Raw genomic sequence first — 14,104 nt, forward strand, 5'->3', positions numbered from 1 at the left:
CTACACCACGCACTCGCAGAAAAATGTACTGTTGCCCACAATTGGACTGAAGGCAACAATCTGCCTCAGCATGGACTAGAACCTCCAAAACTGTAAGCCAAATGAACCTTTCATGGAAAGGGCCCCAGGCAGCCCTGTGAAGGTCATTGGTGCAGAGACACGTGGAGGCCGGCAGCAAGTGCGTGGCTGACACATGAAACTGAAGCATGGCACAGAACACTACAAACATACCGGGCACACACAGGGAGCAGCCAGGAAGGCTGGCCAGGCAGTGGCAGGAAGGTGGGGCAGGTCCAGGCCACCTTCTGGGGACCTAGAAGGCCAGGAAGGGATGATGAGCAGCCTGTCCTCCACAGACCTGCTGCTACGCAATAGCCATCCACCCAGCAGGCAGTCTCAAGTCTATCCTGGATGGTCACATCCCCCAACCTGTGTTGGGTGGAACTCAGGTATAGACCAAAAGGTTGACCTGTGGGCAGCCAGAATCACAGGCAGAGGTGGCCACTCTGTGGAAAGCTAGCCTCAGCCACAGTGGACCTGCACGGCCTGTGGCCTTGCCACCTGGCTGGCCACAGATGGGGGCTGTGGGCTGGGTGCCTGTCATCTTTGCTGTGTGACTTTATGGGGTCACCCATCCCCTGAGGCCTAGCTACTCAGAATATCCACATGAAGACACATAGGAAAGAGCTTGGCAGTCACTCTTCAGTGGTTCCTGTATAAAGACCTGTGTGGGGGGAGCCCAGAAATTGAGGTGGACAGACGTGGAGAGGTGCAGGGAGAGGAGAAGATTGCAGGGCTCTAAAGGCTCCGGTAAGCACAGAGAGCGCTATCTGTGCCACTGGCTTGTGGAGAAATGGCAGGAAGAGGCTCCCAGGCCGCATGTGGCAGAGCCAGACACAGTCCTAGGGGGGCTGCAGCCTTGACCCGCTCCTCTCCAGGGACTCCTTGGGCCTGAGATCCAGCTCCCTGTGCAGTAGCCATCTTCACCTGCCTGGCCTCACTCTCAGAAGATGTCAAAACAACCTAGGCTGGCTCTCTCACAGGGACACAGTCTGAGCGACCTTTCTGCTTTTCCAATCTTGCATCAAGTGTCTCCTCAGCAAGCAGAAGATGCTGAACCAAGATATAATGTTGGAACTTGTGCATATGTATATATTTTCTTTTTTCATGGCCAGAAAATAGCAATGAACATTTCTGGTGAGTCACAGCTTGCTTGCTTTCCTTGGCTGAAGGAGGTGTATATGAGGTTCCAAGAGACTGAGGCTGGAGAAGCCAAGCCTTGCCAAGCTGGTGAGTTAGGAAAATGAAAATATCAGTGAGCTAGCTCCACCAGCTTCTCAGCTGGGGGCCGGAAAATTCCGCTTGGAAAACAGAACACGCTTCCAAGCCAGCAGAGGCCCAGGCTGCAGACAAGCCCAAATCTAGAGCCCTCTGGGAGGAAAGCAAGCTCACGAGCTGACTCTGTCCCCGAGCACACGTCTTGTCTCTGCTTCCTTCTCCCTTCCAGAACTTCACAGGCCTTACACTGGGCTTGCTCAGGCAGCAGCCAGCAGAGCTACCTCTGACAAGCACAGCTTCAGTTAGGTCCCAGGCCAGAAAGGCAGGCAACCTCTGGCTCCCCAGGCTGTCCCAAGCAGGGCTAGGAATTCACTGCAAACTTTCTTGCACTTTCTTGTAGTGTGAATCATTAATTCAGCAGGTAGGAACCTAGGGCCTGTCTGGTTCTGCTTGTTGCTGAGACCAGAGCTGTTCCTCCTCCTTGAGGCCCTGCCAGGGCACCCAGGAGCTCCCCCTCTCTGTCTTGCTCCCCTATTTCACTGTCCTTACAGCACTGTCAGGTCTGACGTTTCTGGTCTTTGCCTCCCTCAGGGTCAGGAAGGGCTACACAGCTGGCCCTCGGAAAACACTGATGACTAAGACCGATAAGATGGTAGATCACAACATGGAACAGGGACCAAGAGAAATACTGCAGCAGAAGTGATGGCCTGAGAGAAGGCGAGTGTGGCCAGAGGACAGATGGGACTCAGAAGGGGTCGGGCAGCACAAGCCCAAGCCCTAGAGGACAGAGGAACACGGGGCCAACCTCATTTCCTGGAGCTGCTGCTCCAGGACCACAGACTGTGGGCTCAGACCACAGGGATGTGTGCCGTCTCACAGTTCTGGGCTGGAGGTTGATACCAAGGTGTCAGCAGGGTTGGCTCTCTCAGAGGCTGGAGGAAGTGGCTGTTCCAGGATGCTCTCTGGCCTCCCAGGTTTGGGGGCACTGTTTGCCATTTCCTGGTCGGCAGAAGCATCCCCTTCTTCCCTCTTTCATCCTCACAAAGCAGCCTCCTGAGTGGCCGTCTCTGCGTCCACAAATCCCTAATGCATAAGGCCGGCCATGACAGATCAGGGCTCTCCCCATGACCTTAGTTTTACTCAATCACCTCTATAGGGCCTTATTCCAAATAATGCCATATTCTGAGGAAGTGGGGCTTAGGACTTCAACATACGAACTTGATGGGGAAAACTCCAGCCCATAACAGGCTATCACGCCAAGTAGACCAGGGCCAAACAAGGAGAGTTCACAGGGTAGCCCAGTCATCTTCCCTGTGATCCACAAGGGGCCTACAGACCCCACTGGCCACCTGGGGCCTCGGCCGGCCACCTGGCCAGCCCTCCCTCTACCTCTCTCTGCTTGAGGCAGCCTTCTCCAGCAGCACTAAAGCCAAGCCTGGCGTGGGTTTCTTCGTTCATCTCTTTCTTTCTTTTTCTTACACTATTTTATTAATTTTTGATTGACATTAATTACACATATTAATGGGATTGCACAACACTAGGCACAGGAAGGGTAATACAGGGCCTGGCTTCCCTCCGCTCGGCAACCTGAGACTGTGCCATTGTGAAGCCACTTCTTTCATGCACTGGGCCACCTGCCCTAAGCGTGCTGTACTTACCCACGAGGAGTTAGAAGGCTGTGTGCAAATGCCAATTCTATCTGTCACCAATGAAGTAAACTTGGGAAGTTTAATTAAACTTTTTCTTTCCTTATCTATATAGTGGAGTATTGTATACCTTGCAGTGGTGCATTGATGATTCAATGTGGGAATTCATAAGATGCCATAAGTATCAAACCAGCATATAGTTATTATTATTGTCACCTCTTTGGAGAGTCCAGTGGCCAATGTACATAGATGTACATATGGCCCACAGCAGGATTTCAACAAATGTTGGTTTTTATTCACCATATTACCTTCTTCTCCTACAAACTCTTATGTGAATGTCAAAGCCCAGTTCAAATGTTCCTGTGACTTATACTTCACCCTGGTTCTTCTGAAATCTCATTCTAAACAGTCAAAGTGATGGCACACTGGGTCTGGTGTATGGCAGCACCTCTGAGCTCCCCTTTTGCTCACTAGTATATTATTGGGACTGGGATGAAAATCCCTGCCCCATTAGGCAAAACCTGGGCACCCTCGTCATCTCCTTCCCTACAAGCCTCTTTGCCTTGGTTTCTCTACCTTCAAAGGGGCTGTGTTCCAGCATTCTGTGGTGTGTGTGGCACTGGACAGTGGAAGGGCCCCCAACCCTTGGCTTCCATGCTGGGGCTCACCCTGTCCACCTGCAGCTCTCTTGCCTGTCAGATGGGAATGACCACACCTTTCCTGGCTCTCCCACCCCACCAGGCTTCTTGGGAGGATTTGAGGAGCTTTCTTGGTGAAAGAATTTGAAAGCATGAGCCCTATGTAATCTTAGAAGGTCATTATTATCCTATCTGCCCAGTGGAATCAGTCAAACTAAAGCCCTACACATTACAGCTTGCTGAAATCTACTTTCCTGCACTATCTGACCTAAATTTTAATATAAAAATTAAATACTCATACACATATGTATGCCAGGCACATACATACATCAATAAGTTGCATCCTAATTAATACTTTAGAATTTCCTGATTGTAGTCTAAGGATTCCAGGAAACCTGGTGTGGGAGCTGGGAAAGCCGGATGGAGAAATTGGGAAGAGTAAAAGGCACTGTAGTCATTGCAAAGAACAATTTAAGGCTGAGCTTCTTGCCATTGTTGGAGAATGGGAGGTGAAGGAAGGAGAAGGGGAGGAGAGGTGTCCATTCTGCAGGAGGGGCTGGGAGCCAGCAAGCTGGAGCTGGCTTCCCAACCGCTGCCACCCCTGCTGCCACCGTGCTCAGCACCACCTTTGTAGTCATCTGCTTCTACTTAAATAAGTTTATTTACAGAAGACTTCCCTAGTCTTAGTTTTAAAAAGAAAAGCTAAAGCATAACTTGCCATAAATAGATGGTAACTGAAAAAATAAATTCAAGGGAAGCCAAACAGTATTATTCAATGTGAGGCAGCCCTGAATCCTGAGCTCTGTCTCTGTTTAAAATGGGATTGGAGGAGCACTGTAGTATCTGACTGAGACTTCCTCCTCAGGCCACTGGAAGATTGGAAGAGAATTCAGTATTGGTGGTTCACGTGCCCTCAGCGATCCCTGTCTTCTCTTGAGGAACACGGATCAGGTCTGACCTCCTATCATGTTGCAGAGAGCACCATTCCTCCCAAAAAATATCTGGCCTTTGTGTCCATACCTCCAAAGATGGGGAACTCATTACCTACTCACATCTTTCATGGCTGGACACCCCCGGTCTCCAAAGTTCAGTGGCCTTGAAGTCTATTTCCTTAATAGGGAAATCTGTGGACCTCACTTCTCTTTCAAAGAAAGCATTTGGTAGTCTCCTGGTCTTTTCAGTTTTTCATCCAAAATCTCTGTTCGAGCATCAACTTGATGAGACAGAGAGGACTAGAAGTAGCCCTTGCTCTCGAGTAGTCAGGAGAACACAGTGGGCAACCTCGATGTGTGAACTTGATCACCCCTGATCATGTGGCTTGGGCCCTGTAAGAGAGACACACACCTACCCAGGCTGGAGGAGCAGTGGACTGCAGCCCCGAGAGCCCATCAGGCCCCTGCAGAGCAGGTGCACAGTACGCCAGTCTTGGGCCTGAGAAGGAATGGGAAAGGGGGCAGGAGGAGACCCAGGTGCCACATGGGAAGGATGGTCTGTCTGGATGGGCGACTCAGGAAATACTAAACCACCACAAAGAGGAAACAGACCCAATGTTATGCAATGCAGCCTGAAGCAGTTTTCCATTTTGGAGTCAGATAAGCCAGGACTGTAATCCTAGCTATGCCACTTACAGGCTCTAGTCTTGTCCCCCTGAACAAATTACTTAATTTTTCAAGCCCCCAATGTATTCAACTAGAAAGATAAAGATAGTATCGGCCACCTGAGTCACAATCCTTACCATGATGCTTCAATGAGACAAAGCTCATAAGTCATCTGACAGGAGCTTGGGAATGTGGGTGTGAGGAACGCTTGAAAAGTGAAACAACTTACCCCTCCTGAGGAACGGCAAAACCCTCAGCAGAGACACAGCCCGGCCTGGAGCTTTCTCCATCCCTGCCTCATTCTGAGTAAACCTTTTAATCCTGAATCCTTTGCACATGTATAGGCTCAATTTATATTCTGCCAATATGTTTTGCCATTGTGGAATAAACCAAAAGGCTAAACCTGAATTATAATAACTCTTTAGAAAAATGCTACATCTGCAGGAAAAGCCTGTGATGTTCTCTCCCCAGTAAAAAATCATCTGGTTGGAACTGAAGTCAGTTATTCCCTGGGATACTCCCTCCCCCTGCTCTGTGCAGCTGAATAGTGCTCTAGAGCTCACTCGAGGGAGCATCTTATCCAGTGACTGGCCCCACCTCCCGCCTGACTTCCCGAAACATTTCTCAACATATTTGAGTAGAATCCCCTGTTGCTTTTTTTTTTTTTTTAACAGCAGCAACACATGGCCTCTCTGGATAGTGCATCTTCCCAGGTAAATCCCCTGAAAGGCAGGGGCCATCAAAAATGGAGGATGTCAGAATAGAAGAGGGCTCTGTCACCCCTCTGTCACTAGGAGCACTATTTGCATGTCCTGTCACTACTACGGAGTATGGTAACTGGCATTCGTTTAGAACAGAGCTTTTCAAATTGGGTCCCGCATTGTGCTAGTTTGTAAGAGAATAATACATATTGCAGGAAAAGGAACTCTGTGGTCAAAAGGCTCTCAGAAAGAAGCCAACAGGCTTATTCATTGAAAAATTTCTCAGAGCCTTCCACACACTAACCTGTGTCAGAAATCTAATCTAAGAGGGGTGATAAGAATATGCCATGGTTCCCAAACACAGAAAATTTTTTCTTTCTCTTCTTTTCTTCACCCTTCCCCCTTCTCTCTTCTTTTCTCTTCCTCTTTTTCCTCTTCCCCCTCCTCCTTCTTCTCTTCTTCTCCTTCCTCTCTCTCTCTCTCTCTCGCTCTCTCCCCCCCACCCCCTCATAGTATTGATGTTTTTAGAAAACATTTCTCTGAAAGAGGAAAATGTCTTAGTCCCAGCAACCTTTGTCTTCATGGAACACCCAACTGCTTGGACCAGAACATCCACACTATCCACCTACCCTCCCTGCCACCTTCCTGCTCAGGAAGAGCTCCCAGCTCCAGGCCTTCAAAAGGAGGTCTGCCCTGGGTTTTATCCCAGTGAGCAGGAGGGAAAGCCAGTACAGCCTAGGAGCAAGCTGGCAGCTCTGAGGGTGAGTAGCCCTTTGTATCTCTTTCAGAAGTGTCTGTTCAGTTCATTTGCCCATTTGTTGGTTGAGTTATTTGTTTGGGGGGTATTAAGTTTGTTGAGTTCTCCATATATTCTAGAAATTAATATTTTGTTGGAAGAGCAGCTGGCAAAGATTTTCCCTCATTCTGTAGGTTGTCTCTTTACTCTGTCAGTTTTTTTTTGGCTGTGCATAAGCTTTTAAATTTGATGTAGTCCCATTTGTTGATTCTTCCTGGATATCTAATTACCTCCTGCATATACCCTATGCCAAACTGAAGCCCATTATTCTGTATAACTAATATGAACTGATAAAAATGTAATATCTTTTAAAGTGAAGAAAAAATTCCCAACAGGACTTGTTAAAATGCAGATTGCTGGGTCAGGCCCCAGGGTTCCTGGCCTGGAGGGAGGCCTGGATTCTGTGTTTGGGTCAAGCCTCCATGAGAATATGCCCTGTAAACCTCCACTTCGGCCTACAGCTGGCTCCATTCTCCAGACAGGGAGACAAACGCCATGTCCACTCTGTCCTCACAGCAACATGACATCAGGTGCCAGATACTCAAGTGATGACACTTTGCCCTAAGGGCCTCACCCAAGTCCTAAGGCAGCCAGAAGACATACTGCCCCCTCTAGAAGCTCTAATTCTGACTTAACTTTCATTCTTTCATTTATTCATTCAACAAACATGTTGTGCTAACCATGCGCCAGTCTTGTTCTAGGTGTGCGAAGGCCCAGCTCATCAGCCTCTCTGCCGTGTTGCAGCTTGCAGCCTAGTGCCGGTCCAAAGGGAAGCAAGTGAGCAGTGACAACACAGGGTAGAGGCTCTGCTTCACCCTCTCCAAGTCCTTTTCCACCTCAAGTCTGCGAATGGGCATCTTTGACTCCTCTCCTCTGTTCCATCCGGAAAGATTTCCCTGCCTCTGTTTCCTTTGCCCCTTCTTCTCTGACCCCAGACCATCCTTAGCTTTTGCTTAGGGAGCCACACCCACACCTTGTGGGTCTCCACAGCTCCTCTGGGGCTCTTGTGCCCTCCAGCCCAATGAAGTCTTTTAAACAGACAAATAAAATCGTGCTACTCCTGCTTCTCACCCACCCCTCACTCAGCCATTCCAGCACCTGGCTTCCCCTCCACTACCCCTTCCTGTCCCCCAGGTCTCAGCACAGATACTGCCTCCTCCAGCAGCCTCCCTGCCCACCCCCTGAGCTCAGGACAGAGGAGGAAGGAGCCCAGCAGCCCCTTAACACCCCTCCAACCAGGGGCTTTACTTCCCCTGCCCTGAAACAGAGCTAGAGCTAAAACTTCTTTGAAAGAAAGAATCCAGGGGAAGAAGCTGTTCTGGTTCCAGCCTAACATTCATTACCACCACAGGTGACATCTTCCTGTCTCACAGGCCTGAGCAACATTGTCCGAAGTCTGGTGCCCAGACAGAGAGAAAGGTCTTGACTACATAAAGAAGAAGACACTCCAGCCTTCCAGCCATCCCCAACCAAAGTGTCAGGCACACAGGTAAAGACATTGTGGGTCCTCCAGAGCAGATCAGTGCCAGACAAATATCATTTAGCAATCTGGGTCAGTGCTGCATAGAGCAGAAGAATCACTCCACTGAGCCCTATCCACAACCCAGACCCAGTAAATTAGAAGATGCATTAAACTTGGGGATATTGCTATTATGTAGAACCAACAGCTAGAACACTTCACTTTGTATTTATGTCCACTAAGGCAATCATTCGATCAATGCTTGCTTTTACTTGTTTTTTTTATGTTTTATCTTTAAATTCTCCCCTCCACTAGATGAAAAACTCCATCATGAGGGCCGGGATTTAGCTCAGTGGTTTTGCTGCCTGCCTCGCAAGTGCAAAGACCTGAGTTCGATCCCCAGTACCAAAAAAACAAAAAACAAAAAATTCCATCATGGCAGAAATCAAGCCTATCTTGTTTACCATTATAGACACAGGGTCTGGTATGTGGTATGTGCTCAATAAATAATGGTAAAATAAGTAAATACATCAGAGTTATGGGCAGGCAGGGGAAGGAACCAGGTCAGAATCAGGGGAGGTTTACAGAGAAAGTGACATCTAAATGCTAAGAGCTGAGGGGTTCAAAGGGCATAGCCACAGAGGTTGGGAGCCTGCTCCAACCACAACAACTACAAACATCTCCAAGTCATATTTTAATATTTCAATTCAATTATCTTTGTGTCTTTACCACTAAGCACAGTACCAGAAAGCAATGGGTCCTTGTGCACATATTTGAAATAAATGAAGGACCATATGGCCTCTTAGGGAACCCGAGCTGGCAGTCAGGACCCCTGCCTGGATTCTCCAGCCCAATAATTCACTGTATATCCTTGGTAAAAGAAACCATTTCACTTTTCTGGTGCCTGGTGTGCTTGGGATTGAAACTCTGGCTCCCTCTCTACCTCCCTGGGTTATTGTCAAGATTATAAGAAAGCAAAAATGCCACAGCTCTCTGAAAAGGAATTGTTCAAGTGGAAGTATGCATTGTTAGAAAAGAGATGTGTGATGATATTGTTCTCTAAATGTCCCACCTGCCCCAGGGAGACTCCTCAGTGCCATCACTAAAGCCTTTCTTTGAATCATGTGCCATAGGCAACTCAGCCAGATGAGGTTACCCCCAAACACAGTATCCCCTGGCAGCTACAGGTGGATAGGGAGCAGCTGAGGCCTTAGACATACATGGTCCACAGAGCCAAGAGGGGTGCACTGGACTTGAGTGAGGGAACCTCACTTCTTGCCCTAGTTCTGACCCTCATTTGCTATCAGATCTTGGGTAAACTGATTCCCTTTCTGAACCAGGTCTCTCAGCCAGAATGAACTGCAGATGCCAAGTATATTCCCTCCCTTCCCTTCTTTCTTCCTCTTTCTCTCTTTTTCCCTTTCTTCACTTTCCCTTTTGTGTTAGTCAGCTTTTCATCACTGTGATCGAAGGAGAGGTTCATTTTGGCTCCTGGTTTCAGAGATTTCAGGCCATGGTCAGCTCCATGGCTTTTAGGCCTTGGGGAGGCAGAAACATCATTGTAGGAGGGCATGGTAGAGGAAGGGGGAAAAGAGAGAGAGACAGAGAGGAGAGGTCAGGAACAAGATACACCCTTCAAAGGCCTGTTCCCAGTGACCACCTTCCTCCAACCGGGCCACATCTGTTACTGTCACCTCCCAATAATGCCACCAAATTATGATCTCCTCCATGGATTAATCTACTGCCTTAAAAGCCCCACCTCTGGACACACAAGACTTCTGAGGGACACTTTAGATCTAAACCATAACACCTTCCTGCTTTCTCTTCCTTCGTCCTTTTTGTCCCTCCCTCCTTTCTCCTCTCTTTCCTTTACCCTCTCCTTCCTTTCCTTTTCCCTGTTATTCATAAACATCTCCCCTCTACTGGATGAACTGGGCCCATTACAGTGAGAATAAAATAACACCCAAGCCCTGCCCTCAAGGTAGACTAATGTTCTCAGGAGGACTCCCTAGAATGGCAGCCAGGGCTTCCCACTCACCAGGATGAAGGGCCACAGCCCAGCACAGCTCCTGTGCAGCGAGCTCCCAAGAAGAGGCAGGTGGGGTCAGTCAGTGCCCTAGGACAAGGGTGAATCCAGCCTGCCCTAGAGACTCCCTGCATCCTTACCCACTGGGGACTCCATCATCACAGCAGCACACAGAGAGCCTGCCCCAGCTGCACTGGCCTGGACACATCCTAATTAGACTTTCATAGTGTGGCAAGCAGCCTGCTTGGCCCGACTGCCAGATGGGGCTCCCATTCTGTCTGGGGGCTCAGTTAATGAACACATAAGGGGCTGACCAAGCTCATTATAGGTGATTCAAGGGAGTAGGGACCTCCTCCCATGTCCCCCCATCCAGCCTCTCCCCAGTGTCACTCTTCAAATGGGAAAGGAACTGATTCCAAACCAAAAGGAAGGAGCAGGGAAGGAGATGAGATCCAAGCCCCGCACACAGCCTGGCTGTATGACTGGGGGCAGCCCATGTCACAGTTGGCTCCAGGGACAGCTCTACCAGCACTGTGACTCGTGGTTGAAGATGCATATAGGGTCTCTGTGCACTAAAGCTTGGTGTCAGAAACTGGGACAGGGAAGATTTGTGCATCCTAAATATAACAATAAGGCTGGCAAAAGCCTGGGCACTGTGGTCCTCTAGGGGAACCAGAAGAGAAACACTTTGAAGACTCATTCCATGCAGATGAAGTCTGAAGGTCATCGTGCTGTGGGGACTGGTAAGTGGCTGGGCGGTGCCCAGATAAGACACAGAGGTGGGCTCAGGTGTCCTGAGAGAGATCTCATGTGGGCATAAGTGGTGCTAGCTCAATGCCTAGTACTTGGGATACTAATAACACCAGCTACACTGGGCACTCTCTGTCTGTGACAAGTACTTTGCTAGGTTCTCATTTGTTCTGTGCAGCAGCCTTCTGTGTGGGAGCTACTTCTATCTTCACTTTGGGCATAAAAACAACTGAGGCTCAGGTACAAGTCCCCTGTAGACCCAGTGCCTTAAAGGATACCCCCTGCCTCCTCCACTCCTCACCACCAGCTCCCTGCCCATCTCCCCAGAACCTTGGCCACTTCTCACTTGAACTGGTGCTCCCGGGAACTTCGGATTTTGGAGGAGAACCGCTCGGCCAGCTTCTCCAGGCTTCGGGAGTACTCCAGCTCAATCTCAGCTTTCCTTCGGAAGAACTCCTGGAGGTCCTGAAGCAGTTGCAGCCGAGACTCTGACTGCTGCTCGAGGCATTTGAACTGCTCTACCAGCTGCGTGCGGATCTCTGCGGAAGAATCAAGGAGCATTGCGTTAGGCTGCTATGGGGCAGCCCGGAACCTGACCGGCTGACTGAGCAATGCCAGCCCAGGCTCTGCGATCAAAGCAGGCCCCTCCCCACAGCCCCACCACCACCCAGAGCCTCCGGAGTCTTGCTGGGCAGAGGATTGGCACAAGATTTGGCACTCAGTCTAACCCAATGCATGTCGCCACCAGTTTTTTCCATACCCACACACCACCAGGTAATCATTCCTTCTTCCACATGATTTAGTACACTGACTCACTCTTCTAACTGCAATGAATTTGCTTAAAATGAAGAGTTCTGTATCACCACAGTAAAGTGGGAAACCAGGAGCACTTGCAGCCTGGGACACAGAAAATGAGTTCCATAAAAACAATTTGGTAAAACCCTCTCTAGACACTACTGCTTCCCCAAAGCCCTCAAGCCTAAGCTGCTGGCTTCTTGTGAACAGGAGGGAAATGGCAGCATGAGAGATGTGAAAAGGACTCTTTCCAGGTGTGCTCAGGACCAAGAGATTGCTGCTCCCTCTTGGGTTTCAGTGTTATTCTCATCTGCTCTGCTTTAAATTACCTTGAGCTCCGTGTGTAAACATGTCAAGGACCACTAGAAAAATGAGCCTACACTTCAGGAAATACTGATAATCAAACCAAGCCTGTGCACCTAGCACAAAAGCTGATGTCAAAAATCACAGCTGAATCCTAGTAACCACAGGCAATCTTTGCACCGGTAGCGCAGTCACTGCCACAGTTCTCATTCAGCAACTCCTTCTCAGCCACTCACAAGCTCTCGGCAAATGTGTCTCCCCAAGTACTCTGTTCACAGAAGCAACCTGCTCAACAATACCCAGGGCTCCCTCTGCCTGGGCAAGAAGTGCAACTTCTCAGGATGGAATCCCAGGCCATCCCCACCCAGCCCCAAACTCTACTTTTTGGTGTTTCTCCCTCAATGGATTCTCCAAACTGTTCAAAGCCATCTCAAAATGTCCACTCATACCTGTCCAAAAGTATACCCTGTCTGACATGGTGGCCAGCATCTTTATATCTTCCTTCAGGAAAGAGGTCTGCAAACTGGACTAGAGCCACTCCAGGGCCCAGAGAGTCAGGAGGGAATCGAACTAGAGCCTGCCTCCACAGTTTCCATTTGCACTCCTCCCTGCTCTGCTGAGAACATGTCACTATCTACATTCCCTCTTCCACTTCCCTCTTCCCATGGGTCTTGTTCCCTCTCTACAAGAGGAAGATGAACATCTCACTTGCCCAGCACCTGACTAGAGTGCAGTACCCCAAAATGTCAAAGCACTGTCAAATCTAATCAGAAATTCTGGTGTTAGCAAATCTTCCTTTAATCGGGGACCATAGTCAACCCTTGCTATTCAAGGTGTGGTCTGTGGATGAGTATATCACCATTACCAGTGGGTTTTAAGACATAGGAGTCCCCATGGGCCAGGATTTAGCTCAGTGGTTTCACTGCCTGCTGTGCAAGCACAAGGACCCAAGTTCGATCCCCAGTACCAAAAATAAAAATTAAAAAATAAAACACAGAAGTCCCCAAATTCACCAGGATAAATACACTAAATATGTGTGTTCTTCTCCATAGCATCTTCTCTACAGTATCTTCAGTAGAGCTAGAACAAAAGAAACAGAATCACAAGCTCCATCCCAGACATTCTGAATTAGAATCTGTATTCTAAGAAGATACCTGGGCCATTTGATGTCCTTAAAGTCTGAAAAGCACTGCCATCAGCCACCCCTTTGTCTCCCCCTCAGAAGCATTGCCAATACTATTACAGATTAGGTTCAAAATGTGACCTGGAACTCAGGTGCTAAAGCAAGTTTGGCAGATGATGAACTTTTGTAAAGCACTTGGGTCACGCATGAGGGCTCCAGCTCATCAGTGGATCAATCCTTTGAGGTGATTCTAATGTAATGGCATCACTGGAAGGCAACAGAAATAGGAAGTGGGGCCTAACTGAAAGGAGTGGATCAGGGAAGCATGATCTTAGGAACCACACCTAGTTCCTGGCCCCTCCTCTCTGCTTCTTGCTCTATCATGCTCTCTCTGCTTCCTAGCTCCCTCAGGTGAACAGCTTTCCTCCACCATCATGATCGTCCTACCTCACCACAGGCCTAATGGGGTGCAGCCAGCTGACCAGGGACTGAAACCTGTGAAATTGTGAGCCAGAATAAATCTTTTCTCCTCTAAGCTGCTATTCTGAGGTACTTGGTCACAGTAATGAAAAGCTGACTAACACATTCACAGTGTTTTATGTTTAGTAGTTTGTCAAATGTATAAAATATTAATGTTATTCTGATTAACTATGTATTAGTGATCATTGCAATAATAAATCAAAAGGTAGATCCTTAGAATTGTGTTGTCAAAGGCCAATTTCAAAATGTCTGTTTCAATTTACATGTATATTTTGGGTAAAAAGAAGTATGATAAACAATAAACACATTTTGGGTATAATATATATATATATAGATAAAAAGTCTGTGAAGGATGTTGAAGAGAATTGTGACTTCAAGAAAATGAAAAAAGGAATCAGCCCACTGCAGACAGGCAGGGCTGCGCATGCCCTACCAAGGTCCCAAGTCATGTGGAGCACAACAATCCACTGGAACCTCCCCCCGCCCCCGATCCTCTATACAGCCACATGGT

At 48.5% G+C, this 14,104-nt stretch overlaps 1 protein-coding gene across 3 annotated transcripts in view; it reads right to left on the bottom strand.

Annotated features, from left to right (window-relative positions):
• Positions 1–14,104, bottom strand: part of Srgap3 (SLIT-ROBO Rho GTPase activating protein 3) — a 226,136-nt gene that overhangs the window by 101,185 nt on the left and 110,847 nt on the right. For all 3 annotated transcript variants that reach the window (XM_004835263.4, XM_004835262.4, XM_004835261.4), the window contains exon 2: positions 11,239–11,431. In XM_004835263.4, the coding sequence (XP_004835320.1) occupies positions 11,239–11,431 (193 nt within the window). The remainder of the gene's footprint in view (positions 1–11,238; positions 11,432–14,104) is intronic.

This window comes from Heterocephalus glaber, unplaced genomic scaffold, assembly GCF_053883595.1.
Source record: "Heterocephalus glaber isolate CG9 unplaced genomic scaffold, H.glaber_assembly_v1.0 deba00000122, whole genome shotgun sequence".
Classification (NCBI taxonomy): domain Eukaryota; kingdom Metazoa; phylum Chordata; class Mammalia; order Rodentia; family Bathyergidae; genus Heterocephalus; species Heterocephalus glaber.